Below are 12,703 nucleotides of genomic sequence, written 5' to 3'. Positions count from 1 at the left end.
GCAAATAATTAACCTTCTTTTATGAAGATTAAAAAAACTACAGAACAGTTAAGAGAAGGGGAAACAACAGTGATACCAAATCACTAGTCCTCTGGTGTGTACTGTATTTCTTTTTTTGCTGTACTTTCAGTCTGTTTTGAACAGGAGCCAAGACATTTACCAGGTAAACTTTACAAAGAAGACTTCTCTTTTCTACTATAACAAATATTAAATTAGTGTGATATAGATACAGTCAACTACTGGCAGCATGGATTCAAGTATTCCATCAGTGCTGCCAAAAATCCTTTGAGATATAATAAAACCTTAACTATGCAAGAATATTTTCCTGACCATCTGGATTTTTGAAATAAAATTTGGGGATCTAGGCTAGTTATGAACTAACTTATTGCAAATATTGCTGACTTCTTTGGAGAAATTGTTCATCAGGTAGTAGTCTAGTTTAGATTTTTGAATTAATACTTTCTATTTGTATTAGTTTTTCTATGTGAGACCATGGCGAGGAACAATTTATGTTGTTCTGTGGATCCTTTGTTTTGCATTCCTTTAAAGCAGCTTAACAAATAAGATTTGCTGTTTCAGTTTGCCACACCAGTTCAATCTTGAAAGAGTCTTTCAAGCAGAAAAATCCTTGTGCTCTTGTAAAAGTCAGAGCAGCACTTTCCTTCTGGCTTAGTTTCTATTTTGAGCTTCACTTGACTTGAAGGAAAGGAAAAGGTCAGAGCAGCTTCATTGTGTAAATTAAATGAGGTTACCAAGCCTACACAATTTATTTACAACAAAATTAATCATGTTCTGTGCTTTCCATAAGTATGCTAAAAAAGAAAATTAGCCAGATCCTGATAACAATCAGTTAAGAATAAGAACAAGTCCTTTTGTTTCTTTCCGTGATGAAAAGAGAATGTAGCTACATAAATGCTTGGACAGGAAGTGCAAAAACTAAATGGCTTAAGATGAGTTTTTAATCCACGTGCATTTAGCCTCTCAAGTTTCATGCCTTCTATCCACGTAAAGGAATGCTGACTGTATCCCAAAGATCCTGACAGGCAAGAGAGGAGGATTGCTTAAGCTTTTAATAAGCTGTCACATACATAATTGAAAGGAATTTATTTGGAGAATAACTTACACAGACCAGCAGGCTGTATAAGCGAGTTTCTGTGTCTGCAGTTTTCAGATTTGGCTTATTGTTACCTGTCAGTTACTCCAAATCAACTAAAAATTGGTTCAATAATACACAAGTGCCTAATTGTTATATTTTACTTTTTTCTTTTCTTATGGATCTTTCTTTCTGATCTGGAATAGTGTGAATTCTCTCCCTTCACAAGGGGCCAGTTTTGACTCCCAAGAACCATTCCAGGACATGACTTTGTTGTGAATAGAGGTGCCCTAAGGATGAATTACAGCGTATGGATAGTATTTCACTTGGTTTTTTAGGGTATAAATTCCCTCTCGTTTTCTTGATTAGATGAATTTTCTACACAAACAAAAAAAATTATCTCAGTGAAACTATGCTATCTTTTAAATGTTCCATCACTTGACTAGAAGAAATGTTAATTTTAAGAATTCTTCTCCTGCTTAATTCTCTCTGATCAGGTTACTGGAGAAAACAGCTGGATCATGTCTGTGCTCATCTTAGAAGCTATGCTCAAAACAACCTTGAATTCAGAGCACTGATTGGAGAACCTCGAATGGGAAAGGTAGGAAGGAGCTTGTGAGCAGTATCTTCCTATGAAGGGTCATGAAAAGATTGTTGTGGCTGCTAGATAAACTCTAGAAAAATGCTAGATAAACTCTAGAAAAATAAATGTCTCCCTTTTCTTTAGATGTTGAGTTGTTTGTGTGTGTAATTTGTCTTGTTTTGTTGTTCCATTTTTTGCTCAGTCTTTTACTGAAGATTTTTTCTGCTTTCTTTTCTATGATTAATTCTATTCTTCTCTCATCTAACAGCTGTACAGAAGGCAAGAAAACCCTTTCTCAGCTTGCCAGAGAAGGCAATCAAGGAAAAGAGATCAATGACATCTATGTAGTTACTCAGTTAAATAAGCCCTGCTAGAAATGAGATTTAGATGATGTTCTTGTCTCTGTTCCAGGCTGGATTATACTAGCAGATAGCAGCTATTCTCTTTGGCTATATAGTCTACTTTTAGTGTGAACTATACCATTTTTACAGGAACAGGGTATTGTTTTTCTTACTGGAGATGTAGTCTTCAGGATAGCACCAAACTGCATTTAAGTGAATAAAGGAATGACAGCAAGAACATGGAAACTGGAAATTTTCTGTAAAGAGTCCTAGAAGATAGGGCTGGTACAAGCGAGATATCATTTGGTCTCTGACCTCAGGGAGGGTCTAAACTGTTCCTGACTGATGTTTTTCTTGAGGCTTTTCAAACTCACCAACAATGCAGATTTTGCAACTGTCCCAGGCAGTCCATTTCTGCACTCAGCTATTGTTGCTATTCACCTGCAATACTATGTTGCTTTCTTTGTCAGCTGCATCCCCTCACATGGCTTCCTAGGTGCTGCCAGCACAACCGTGTGTGGCAAAGTCCTGTGGACAGGATCAGTGACTGACCTAGCCTAAAAATTGCTCTGGAGCAGCAGTGCTAGTACACAAGTAAGCTGGCAGTGAGCAGCTGGAAGTGGGATCAAGGCAAAAGAGGGTTTGGGAACTCCTTGAACTGGCATAGTTATTGGGAAGCTTTTTCCCTGGTGTCTGACCTCAGTCTCCCTTGTTACAATTCAAGCTCAGTATTTCTTAGCCTGTCCTAACTGCAGTGACACACCAGTCAACCACCCCCCACACACACCCCAGCACATAGAAACAACTACAGAAAGGCTCACTGGAGGTCAGACTAGTTCTCATTTATCAGGCTACACTCTGGGGAGGGATGACACTCCAGTAGATACTTTGCACCTGAATCTATATCCACCGAGAGCTACTGTTCACCAATATGTTCAGAAGCTACAGTACAAGTATAAATAGAATATCTGCTTAATAGAGTTGAGGTATAGGTCCATTGCAACTTGTGTGCTTTGCTAGAGGATTCAAAAGGATAGGCCTGAAAAATATAAAATTGCCTAGAGAAGGCTATTCCTGCTGCTACTTGGCCTGTTGTCATTCTATTGTCTTAAAACCACTGCCCCTAAAAGTAACAGAAATGGTTCAAAGCAGATCCTATCTAGGTTTAATGCTGCTTTTTCAATTTTTAATTTGGATTAGAAATATAATAAATAACATTATCTCAAAATTTTCAACCAGCTGCAATATAAGCTTGTGAGCTTCATTCCACTTCTTTCCCTGTGCACTCATTTTTTTATTACTTCCATGGACTTGTTGCCACCAGTATTGTCTGAATGAATTGATATACAAAGTTGTTCACGCTTTAATACACCCTGTGCTTCCACAAACTGGTGTGTCTAAAGCGGTAACCAGTTCTCCTGGAGTTGGGAGTCCCAAAACTGACACAGCCTTCCATGTAGCTGCAAAATCTCAGTGCAAAATGACTGAACTGTCATGAAATTTAGCCTCATTACAGCTTTTGGATTCATTTGGCATTTCAGTTACCCTGAAATTTCCAGTTGCTCAAGAAACACCTGCCCCTTTCTCAGTTACATGGGAAGTGTTACTACAGTATCATAAGTAGGCAAAGGCCACAGGTTGGTTTTGTGTATTGGCTGCTTAAGAAACATCAGCAGCAAGACTTATTTCTAAAACTAATCCTGTGTATTTTTTTCTTGTAAGAGATGCTAATGACTGCTCTTTACCTCTAGATTAATTCTGCTACCATCTCTGAGGATAATTATGAAGTCACTATTAAACTGAATTACGTTCTTGCTGTTAACAAGGTCAGTTCAAGGGATGAGGCCTGTTGATAGGCAGCTGGTCTAAAGCTGTCACTAGACCACTAAGTGTAATGCTGATATATAAGTCTAAACAAGAAATTCTTTTGTTCAGAGGATATTAACTTATCGCTTCAGAGAAAAGAATTTTTTTCTTTCTCTGTTGGAGCTGGATGAACAGGTATCTTTGATTAAGACAGATTTATGTTGCTATCATCTTGCATTTCATTAATTTGCTATTAACATTTCTTCTTTCAGCTGATGTTATTTGATGATTCTAGCACCCCTTGGCTTTTGATCTTTTGATCCTGCTTTTCTTCAGCCTGCAAATTGTGTTTCTAAGAAATAAGCTTAGTAATTTTCAGTAGTTTGGAGTAGTGTTTGTCAGAGCTCCTGTTAACTGTATTCAGAATATGGAATCCCTATCTCTAGAATTACCAGGTTCCAAACCCCACCCTCATTTCCAGCTTTTCAAAAACGAAAATCTACTATTTCAAAAATCAAAATTTCAGATTATGTCTCTTTTGTAGAATCTTAGCAAGTTTACCTTGATGTGGGGCCTGAAAAGGTATATCACATCATTTCAGAAGTGAGGAGTTAATCAGACCTCTCAAGTGGTAGAACCACTCATTTGGATGAGAATCATTTCATTAAGTGAAGTTGTATCACCTTTTTTTTTCTAACAAATACCTAACACAAGGTTTAATAAAAATTGCTACATTATTTAGCCTCAAAATAGAATTAAGTTACATATGATAATGTCTTGTAGTAATTTGACACTGATGTTAAAAGCCTACGTATTTTCTTATATGTAAACAGCACTGGTTTGTGCCACTAAAGTGATAACAATATTACATTACAATCCATTAACTGCCTGCATTTGATGATTCTACAGGATATCCATACTAATAAGCCAGTGAAGTTCAGCAGTCATTACCTGAATACTGTAACACAAGTCAGAGATGGACAGGATAGCAGTCAGAACAGTTCTGGTGAGACTTTTTTCCCCTGTCTTTACTATAGACCTTAAGTATAGCAGTATAAGTATACAGAAGTAGAGCTCGGAAGCTCAGACACTGAGGTGAGTAAACTACTATACTGACATATTCTGTGCCTACTCAACTTGATCTTTGTCTCAAAGGCTTTAAATGACACACAGACTCTTTTAAAAACTCATGGGAATACTTCATCCCTAGACAGCAGCTGAGACCAGTTATCTGCAGCCACAGCTCATAGCAGTTTTTTATTATAATGATAAAAATTTGGACGTTTCCCATAGTCTTTTACAATAGGAGCCATAAAAATCATTCTCTCTACTTCTGAGCTGTGCCATGGACCTCAGCTTTGGCATATTTGGCAAAGATAAAAAAATATGAAATACATTAATTCTATATCTAGTTTTCATAGATGATGGTTTTTAACTTGCATGTCTTATTGATGTCAGTAACAGCTCAACATTTTAGGCATCTCATACTGGATTTAGATTTTCATTAAATCAGCTAGTTTGAAGTCAGCATAGAATTCAGAAATTCCAATAGCATCATTTGACATTCTTCAATTCACATGTAAGTTTCATCCTTTTGTGCTTCCACTCTGAGATGTGGCAAGAGGCAGCCGTAGCACTGGGAGCTAGTTTTCTGGAGTGTCAATAATGGGACTGATTTCAGGCACTTGGATCCTCACAAAGGATTCTCACATGCTGCATAATTTCTTTATCAACCCTCCTGCACATTGCATAGATTATGTCTCTTAAAAATAATGGCCATATATATCTACTCTCGGTCTTCTAGTCTTGTTCTTAAGTGGAAATCAAACTGCTTTGAAATATTGTAAAGTTTTTGGAAAAACAATTCATTAATCTGAGTCAAGCCTGTTGAATAGCTGCAGCTAGTTAGAAAAACCACCCCAAACTCCACATTTCATTGAATCTTCATTTCAAAACAGCAAATCTTTCTGACTGCCTAAGTATAAAACTTTTGTTAAAACCAGCATGATCTGCAACAAATATTTCATCACTTTCTCACATAGAAAACTGAATAATATTGCTTTAATTGTGGATAAATTATTTCCAGATCTCTCCCCCAAGTTCTAGTTAAGATACTGACTTTGCTTTGAATTAACACTTGTTTTCCTTTCTGGTAGGCAAAGATGATCATAATCTTTACCATTCAAGAAGCAAAATAAAGATAACAAAGTCAAGATCACTTATAGGGCAAGAAGATAAGCTCTCTGTAAGTACCTTCTGCAAATACAGGAAAAAATATTTATATAGCAGCACTAATATGAAGGAAGGCATTCAAGGGTTAAAATAAAAAGATTTTAACCCTGACTGGGGGCAGGGGATAAAAGTACAGTTTAATATAAAACCTGAACATTGGTAACTGACATTTACTACAGAACTGAAAATAACTTTTTTTCCTACTAAGTTTAATTAGATTGTTTCTCTAATTTTTTAATCCATTGTGTTTTACTGACACTGCATAAGACCTCAAGACTGTTGGAGCCTGATTCTGTTACAGGTTTTTTTCAGAAGCAATATCAGATGAAGGCACTGTCATCTTCCTTTGACTTTACTGACTCCATAGAGAATGTACATTTCACTGTGCTGGCACAGTCTATGAACTAGGCAGGAGAAGATGATCTACATAACAAACTTTTAAGTCAGCTCCATTTTCCAGTTAAGCTGAGACGTCAGCACAATTGAGGATAGTTTAATTCCAGAAGCAAGGCTTCACTTCCATTAGAGACCAAATTTCCTGAAAAAACAGCCTACTAAATGGATTGTCAGTAATGACATGGAAAACTTCAAAAGGGAAACATACATCTAAGTTTGGCCAACCCAACAGATGGGAAAAGATACAGAGCTCTGTGATTTGGGTCCAGAGATAAAAATGCTTGGAGAAGGAGATGGAAAGCTGGGAAGAAATAAAAGATTTTACATTTTGTTGTTTGTTTGTTGTTTTAAGATTTAGTAAACTTGCTTCTGTGAGACAAAACATATGTGTTTTTAGAATAAAATACTTCCATAAATTCTAGAAGTTTCACATATTAGTCTGTCTTGGTTTGAGATAAGCAACTGCCAACCCCCCCAAGCACAGAGAGAAAAGCCTCCCTCCTAACACCAGGGAAAGGGAGGAAAAGAGAGGGGAAAGAAAAAAAACACTTCAAACTGCATTTATACTAAATCTACATATATTTTTCACAGAAAGAAAGAGACAATTAGAAGAGAGTACAAATATACACTCACACAAGTCTGCAACAAAAAGTTCCCCACCTCAACTTCATAACGAACACACAAATTCTACTGTCCTAACTACACATTACTTAAGAAGAAGCTTATTACCCAGGGAGACAAACCCAAGCAGAAAGGAGAGACAGAGAACAACACATTTTACTTTCCTGAGGTACCCTGTGAGCCAGCGGTGGGCCTGGTCCTCTCCATCCCCCCTGGGACAGCATCGTGAGTCCTCCCAAGAGGAGGGCTGAGAAGCGACTGCCTTAACCACTCCCACACTGGTTCCTACTTCCCTGGAGATGATGTCATAATGTGGTATGGAATACAATATTACTGGCTAGAAGAGGTCAGCTGTTAGCTCAGCCCAGCTCAAGTCAGCTGACAGCTTCGGCCTAGTCCAGACTTCAGAGCCCAAATTTAGGCCCACCTAGGTGAACCCTAAACATATTTCCTTTTACTGTGCTGAGCAGATCTTTGTACAGCCCTGGAGAGCTGCATCGATGTAAAGCTAGTTATTTGCAGTCACATTTGCTGAATCAACCTCAATAGTGAGGTATTAGCCTGGGTTACCAAACACTTGCTTGGATTCAGATATTCCCAAAGAAGAGTCATGGATAATAATGATGCTCATACATTGCATTCAAGACACTGTGTCCATTTTTCACCTTTACTCAAAGGCAGGATATGACCCAACTACTTGTATTTTCGCTATGTGAAAATGTTACTGGCTGTTGTCTGTGTCTTCACAGCCAGAGTCCAGAAAACTACTGGAGGAACTGGGTCCAAATGGAAAAGGAAGAATCACCTTCATAGAACAATTGCTCTGTGAAGTAAGTTATTTGTTATTCCTTGCTGAAGTTTCCCTTTTCAATTCTTTGACCGTTTACTGAGTGAATATTAGTCTGGTATGCAACTTCAGCTTTGTACCTAAGGGGCAACACCTTTGCAATACAAGTCTTCCTACTGAAAGAGCATTTTAGAGGGAAATGCAATCTACTTTACAGTTTTATATGGTCTCCCCAAATTTCTAGGGATGCATAAGGCATTCTTCTCTGAGTTTGTCAAGGCCAAACAGAAAGAAAAATATATTATAGTTTAGGGTCATCTGTATAGCAAAAGCATAACCTCTGTTAGGTGTACCCTGACTGTGGGATCTAATTTGAGCTAGGAGATGACAGACATTTTCAGAAGAAACACGAAGAAGCAAAACAACACAATTTGAACGTTTCTCTGTCTTGAGCATAAAGCCCATTTGCCAACTTGAATTGGCATATTAAAGTGAGGTGAAAGTTGAAGAGTCTATATGAATTTTAACAGCTCACTTTCCTTTTGCTGTGCATTCTAGGGAGCTGACCCAAACTGCATCAGTGACGACGATCGACCTGCTCTCACAGTTGCTGTGCTTAACAAGCATCCAAAAGCAATCTCCCTCCTTGTGCAGAAAGGTGCCGACATAGACCAGCAGTCAGGACTGTGAGTGAGCACTGATTCTCTGCCTTGGGTCTTATGAAGCTTAAAAAAAAAAAAGCACACACGCTCCCATTTTAGAACTAACCTTCCACCCCTCCTTTGACACAGATCTGTAGTTGAGGCGTTCAAGGACAGTATCCAGTCCTTCTTTCAGTTGCCAGCTTTAAAGGTTTCTTGTAACTTCTGTTACAAAAGCTGCTGTTCTATTCAGTTCCTTCCCCCATCCACTTAATATGATAAATCTCACTAAAGCCTACCACACTTCTAGTGTATTCTGTAGCCTATTAATTTTCCTTAGTTTTATTTGCTAAGACATGTATCAGGACAGTTTCTTTGGGTAGTAAGTCTATTGCTCTTTCCTCCTATGCAGGCACAACAACACAGCTCTCCATGAGGCAGTTCTGCTTGGACTGGAGGGAGAGGAGTGCATCAGAGTCCTGTTACGGTATGTACTGTAGCTGGGGCTTCTAGATCAGCTGCAGACTACCATAGCCTGCCAGCACAGGCCTAACTGGCACTACTGAAGGGCCAGAGCCTGTCTGAGGCTCATTGGTCTTATCACACAGCTGTGTCCCTGCAGGAAGAAGCACCCAGTAATTCTGAATTTACTCAGCATCAACATTTATCTACAAGCCACTTCACTAAGTCCAGTAATTTGCATTGAATTTAAGTAGTTTAAACCAATTCATTCTTTATTTACAGCTGCAATGCAAGCATACAAAAGAAGAATGCAGAAGGGCAGTCAGCATATGATTTGGCTGTTACAGTTGGAGATAATGTGGTTATTTCATTGTTCCAAGTAAGGCTGGACAGAGAACGTTGGACAAACTTATGAAATTCAGGAACATTGGTTTCGTCAATATATTACAACCTTTTTCCCAAAATAGAGCTGGAGGTTCTTTGACTTTGGGAACACCTAATCACTTGTGTTCAGTTCTGTCTGCAAAATTCACAACCCATTATGATCAGCTTGGGCCCTGTAACAGTTAAATATTTTCTCCAAGATTCCTTTCCATTCCCCATTCCTTTCCAGCAGTTCAGAGCACAATTCCTCACTGACTGCACTCTGTTTTGCAAATTTGCTTTACCTTTCCAAGCTTCCCAGGCACAAATAAATTTTAATGTCTTTGAAATGTCTTTAATGCCTGACAAATGCTGCTTATGGAAGTTTGACACTTGAGCAACAGCAGTGCAGGCTCTTAATTGATAAGCTTATTTTCCCTTTTGATGTTGGAACTGCATTTCGTGCAGCCCATTGCAATTAGGGTCAGATTTTTGTTCTCCAGAAAATCGAGTAAAACTACTTTGCCTTCAACTTTTATCTATAAATGCATCAACACAAGGCAGCAGTCAACTACAAATAGAAGTTTACAACTGTATCAGGCACACTAAGATTTGGTATAGTTCAATGTTATTAGTCACAATCCTAAATCCCGGAAGGATTTTTAAAAATCCTTTACCTTTTCATGTCCCAAAATATCCAAAAGAGTTGGTATACTTAGTTGGAAATGCCTGTCAATTCTTGCAGTGCATATAGGTTTTAGCACCAGAGCTACCAGTATCTCTACAATACAGCAATATCTTTAAACAGCTGGGTTTCAATAAAAAAAAAGTACGAGAACAAGTAAACCCACAAGCAGTAATCCTTAACAAAACTAACAGTAAGATTAGGAGAATCCCTGCAGAAAAAGGTTATGTATGCCATGCATCAAAGCCCAGGCACTTTTCCCAGACAGCCTCAATTGAGTGAAGCAGAATTCAGTCTGCTTCTCAGAGAACAGCCAGTCTGGAAGCAGCCTTGGGAAAAACAGCCAATCAGTCACAGTGACAGGGCCACAGTGTATGTACAAGAGAGGTGTCACCAGCAAGTGTGAAGGTGCAGCAGTCTAGGCCAGATTCTTTATTTTACAACGTGTGCTCTTGGCTGCATTTTCAACCTCTGTCATCTTCTGAGAAATCTCTTTTTTCTGTAAAAAAGTAAAAATAATACGTTACTGTCTACCACTAAATCAAGTATTGTTAAGCTTCAAGGGCAAATCAGGCTACATCTCTGATAAAGCGGAGGCTGAGAATCAGGAAAGGGCACACTATCTGATGCAGCCCTTGTCTGGAAGCAACAAAGCTCTTTGGCAAGGAATGAAGGCAGCTAAACAATCCCAAGACTAGAAACTAATAACTTCCAGCATCACGGGGGGTTTGAGACACATTACCATCCGGTGTACCTACAATTGACTTTATTATTCGCATTTTGTCCAGCTTCAGGAATTCCTGTAGTGTCAGGTTAGCAGGCTCTTTCTGAAGGGAAAGAAAACCACAGCCCGCAGAGTGCTTTTTGTGTTCCTCCCTGAAGAGAGAGGGGAAAAGAGAAAATAAGAGAGAAGGCAGTAGCCCAAACCCAGCCACACGCAGCTGTTCTCCCCAGCCGAGCACCTCGGTTGCGGAGCTGCCGTCGGAAGCGGCGCCAGTCGGGGAGGGGGCCGGGGGAACCACCCGTACTCACAGGGGGTCGTCGTCGGGCTCCCACCCCTCCAGCTCTTTAAGGCAGAAGAAGCACTGCGCCACGTCGGGGCTGTTCTCGCTGGGGCAGTGCACGAAACCCGCCGCCGCCATCTGCGGGCATTAGGAAGGGCGGGAAGGTCCCGTCAGCGCCTAGCCGGCCCCACTCCCGCTCCCACTCCCTCGTCCCCGCTCTCCCGGTCCCGGGCTCACCCGCTCGGGCGTGCAGGCGCAGCCCTCAGTGAAGGGCCAATTGCGGAAGGTGGCGACTCGGGCGGAGACGAGGTACAGCCGCCATTCCTCGGGCAGCCCTGCCGGCGATGCGCCGGCCGCCATGTCCTTGTTCAAACGGCGGCGGGCGCGGAGCATGGCGGGAGCGGGGCGGTCTCACTGCCCTCACACCGTCAGCAGCGCTCGCAAGGAACATGGTTGGAAGTCCTGAGGAGCCTAAGACCGTGAGCCAGCAAGAAAAGGGATGTTTTGTTGTTTTTTCTTTTTGTTTGTTTTGTTTTAAAGCCTCCAGCACAAATCCAAGGAGGACAAGTTTGTCAGATTTGTTTCCCTTTAATTACACTCTAAGGAAGGTGCTTCAGTTACTGTGCAGAGCTGGTAGAGACACACAGCAGGTTTGTTCTTGGCTTCTCTTGAGACAAAACCTGCTCAAGGACGCAATTCCCACTCCTCCGTGGCAGTGGTTGCTTGTTCCTGCCCTAGTCAGCCGCCTTTCCACTTCGGCAGGCAGCAAAGCGGCCAAGCTCACCTGTCCCTGCCTGGCTAACGCTGCCTGTTTGGAGAAGAAAGCACGACCCAGCACTGTTCCGCTGGTTTTGCGGGGAAGACCAGGTTACCCATCCATCACAGCAGCGAGGGCTCAGATTCCTGCACTGTCTAATGCGGCTGTCAGTGTTTGCTCAGTGTCCCTTCTAGAAAGAATGCGAAGGCTAGAGGGAAGCAACCCTGTGGACCAGGTTGCTTCTTGGGGCAAGCTGATGTAAGCAAAGTTGCCAGAGACAAAGGATAAAGATGGCTTAGCTCAACCACTTACTAAGAGTTTATAATCACAAGCAGGTGGGTAGGCAAAGCAGCACATCCTCACACTACAGGTGGCAATGAATGGGCCAAGCAGACTTTTGTTTCATCCCCCACTCTGGATCTGAAACCTGAAAAGAAGCATTTGACATGTTTGCAAAATCAGGACTCTCAGGAAAAACACTTCTCTTTCAAAGTAAACTGCAAAGTATTCTACAAAATTAATGACTACTATGCAGAATGAGTACTTACCCAGCTCAGAGCAGATGAACAGCCACAATAAGGTGACTAGAGGGGGCTGCTTCGTGGTTGTGAAGTATCAAAGCTCAAACAAACCTAGGGAAACACTTGGGCTTTGCTGCCCTTTTGGGAACAGGTGAGGTTCCACCTTTATTCTCTAGAAAAACTTGGTTATGGCAGCTGTAATCGCTGCTACAATCACTGCACAGTTTAGGGGAGCATGGAGTAATCTGTCATAAAGCAGGGTGGATGCCAGCTCTTTAATCTCAGCTAAGGTAACCAATCACCCTGGTTCCCGATGCACAAAGAGGGAAGCAGAGGGCTAAGAGCACACAGCTTGTCAGTTTGTTTCATCATGTGGAAGAGCCCCATCCCTTGCAGAGAAAGCCATGGCCA

The 12,703-nt window shown here is 40.8% G+C and overlaps 2 protein-coding genes across 4 annotated transcripts in view; one reads left to right on the top strand and one right to left on the bottom strand.

Moving 5' to 3' along the window:
• The window catches only part of DZANK1 (double zinc ribbon and ankyrin repeat domains 1), a 28,117-nt gene extending 18,655 nt beyond the window's left edge, over positions 1-9,462 (top strand). For 2 of the 3 annotated variants that reach the window (XM_071581981.1, XM_071581983.1), the window contains 8 exons: positions 1,591-1,694; positions 3,769-3,843; positions 4,733-4,829; positions 5,980-6,068; positions 7,822-7,902; positions 8,418-8,545; positions 8,913-8,987; positions 9,245-9,462. In XM_071581981.1, the coding sequence (XP_071438082.1) occupies positions 1,591-1,694; positions 3,769-3,843; positions 4,733-4,829; positions 5,980-6,068; positions 7,822-7,902; positions 8,418-8,545; positions 8,913-8,987; positions 9,245-9,377 (782 nt within the window). In that variant the 3' untranslated portion in view covers positions 9,378-9,462. Of the gene's footprint in view, positions 1-1,590; positions 1,695-3,768; positions 3,844-4,732; positions 4,830-5,979; positions 6,069-7,821; positions 7,903-8,417; positions 8,546-8,912; positions 8,988-9,122 lie in introns of all 3 variants that reach the window. The other variant, XM_071581982.1, reaches the window with a different exon arrangement.
• On the bottom strand, positions 9,214-11,395 carry LOC139685302 (baculoviral IAP repeat-containing protein 5-like). The gene is made up of 4 exons (XM_071581984.1): positions 11,252-11,395; positions 11,043-11,152; positions 10,769-10,886; positions 9,214-10,509 (listed from the first exon to the last, which is right to left on the bottom strand). Exons 1-4 carry the CDS (start codon positions 11,372-11,374, stop codon positions 10,429-10,431), a joined length of 432 nt encoding a protein of 143 aa, XP_071438085.1. The 5' UTR covers positions 11,375-11,395; the 3' UTR covers positions 9,214-10,428.
• Between the last annotated feature and the right edge of the window lie 1,308 nt (positions 11,396-12,703).

This window comes from Pithys albifrons, chromosome 2 (genome assembly GCF_047495875.1).
Source record: "Pithys albifrons albifrons isolate INPA30051 chromosome 2, PitAlb_v1, whole genome shotgun sequence".
NCBI classification, from domain to species: Eukaryota; Metazoa; Chordata; class Aves; order Passeriformes; family Thamnophilidae; genus Pithys; species Pithys albifrons.
This window is presented reverse-complemented; position numbering and strand designations above follow the sequence as displayed.

What these genes read in the sequence shown, in the direction of transcription:
- LOC139685302 (XM_071581984.1), bottom strand. Translation starts at nt 11,374, where the DNA reads ATGGCGGCCGGCGCATCGCCGGCAGGGCTGCCCGAGGAATGGCGGCTG. An exon ending in GCGCCTGCACGCCCGAGCGG is followed by an intron (nt 11,153 to 11,251) that starts GTGAGCCCGGGA and finishes TAATGCCCGCAG; the next exon opens with ATGGCGGCGGCGGGTTTCGT. An exon ending in TGCGAATAATAAAGTCAATT is followed by an intron (nt 10,510 to 10,768) that starts GTAGGTACACCG and finishes ACTTTTTTACAG; the next exon opens with AAAAAAGAGATTTCTCAGAA.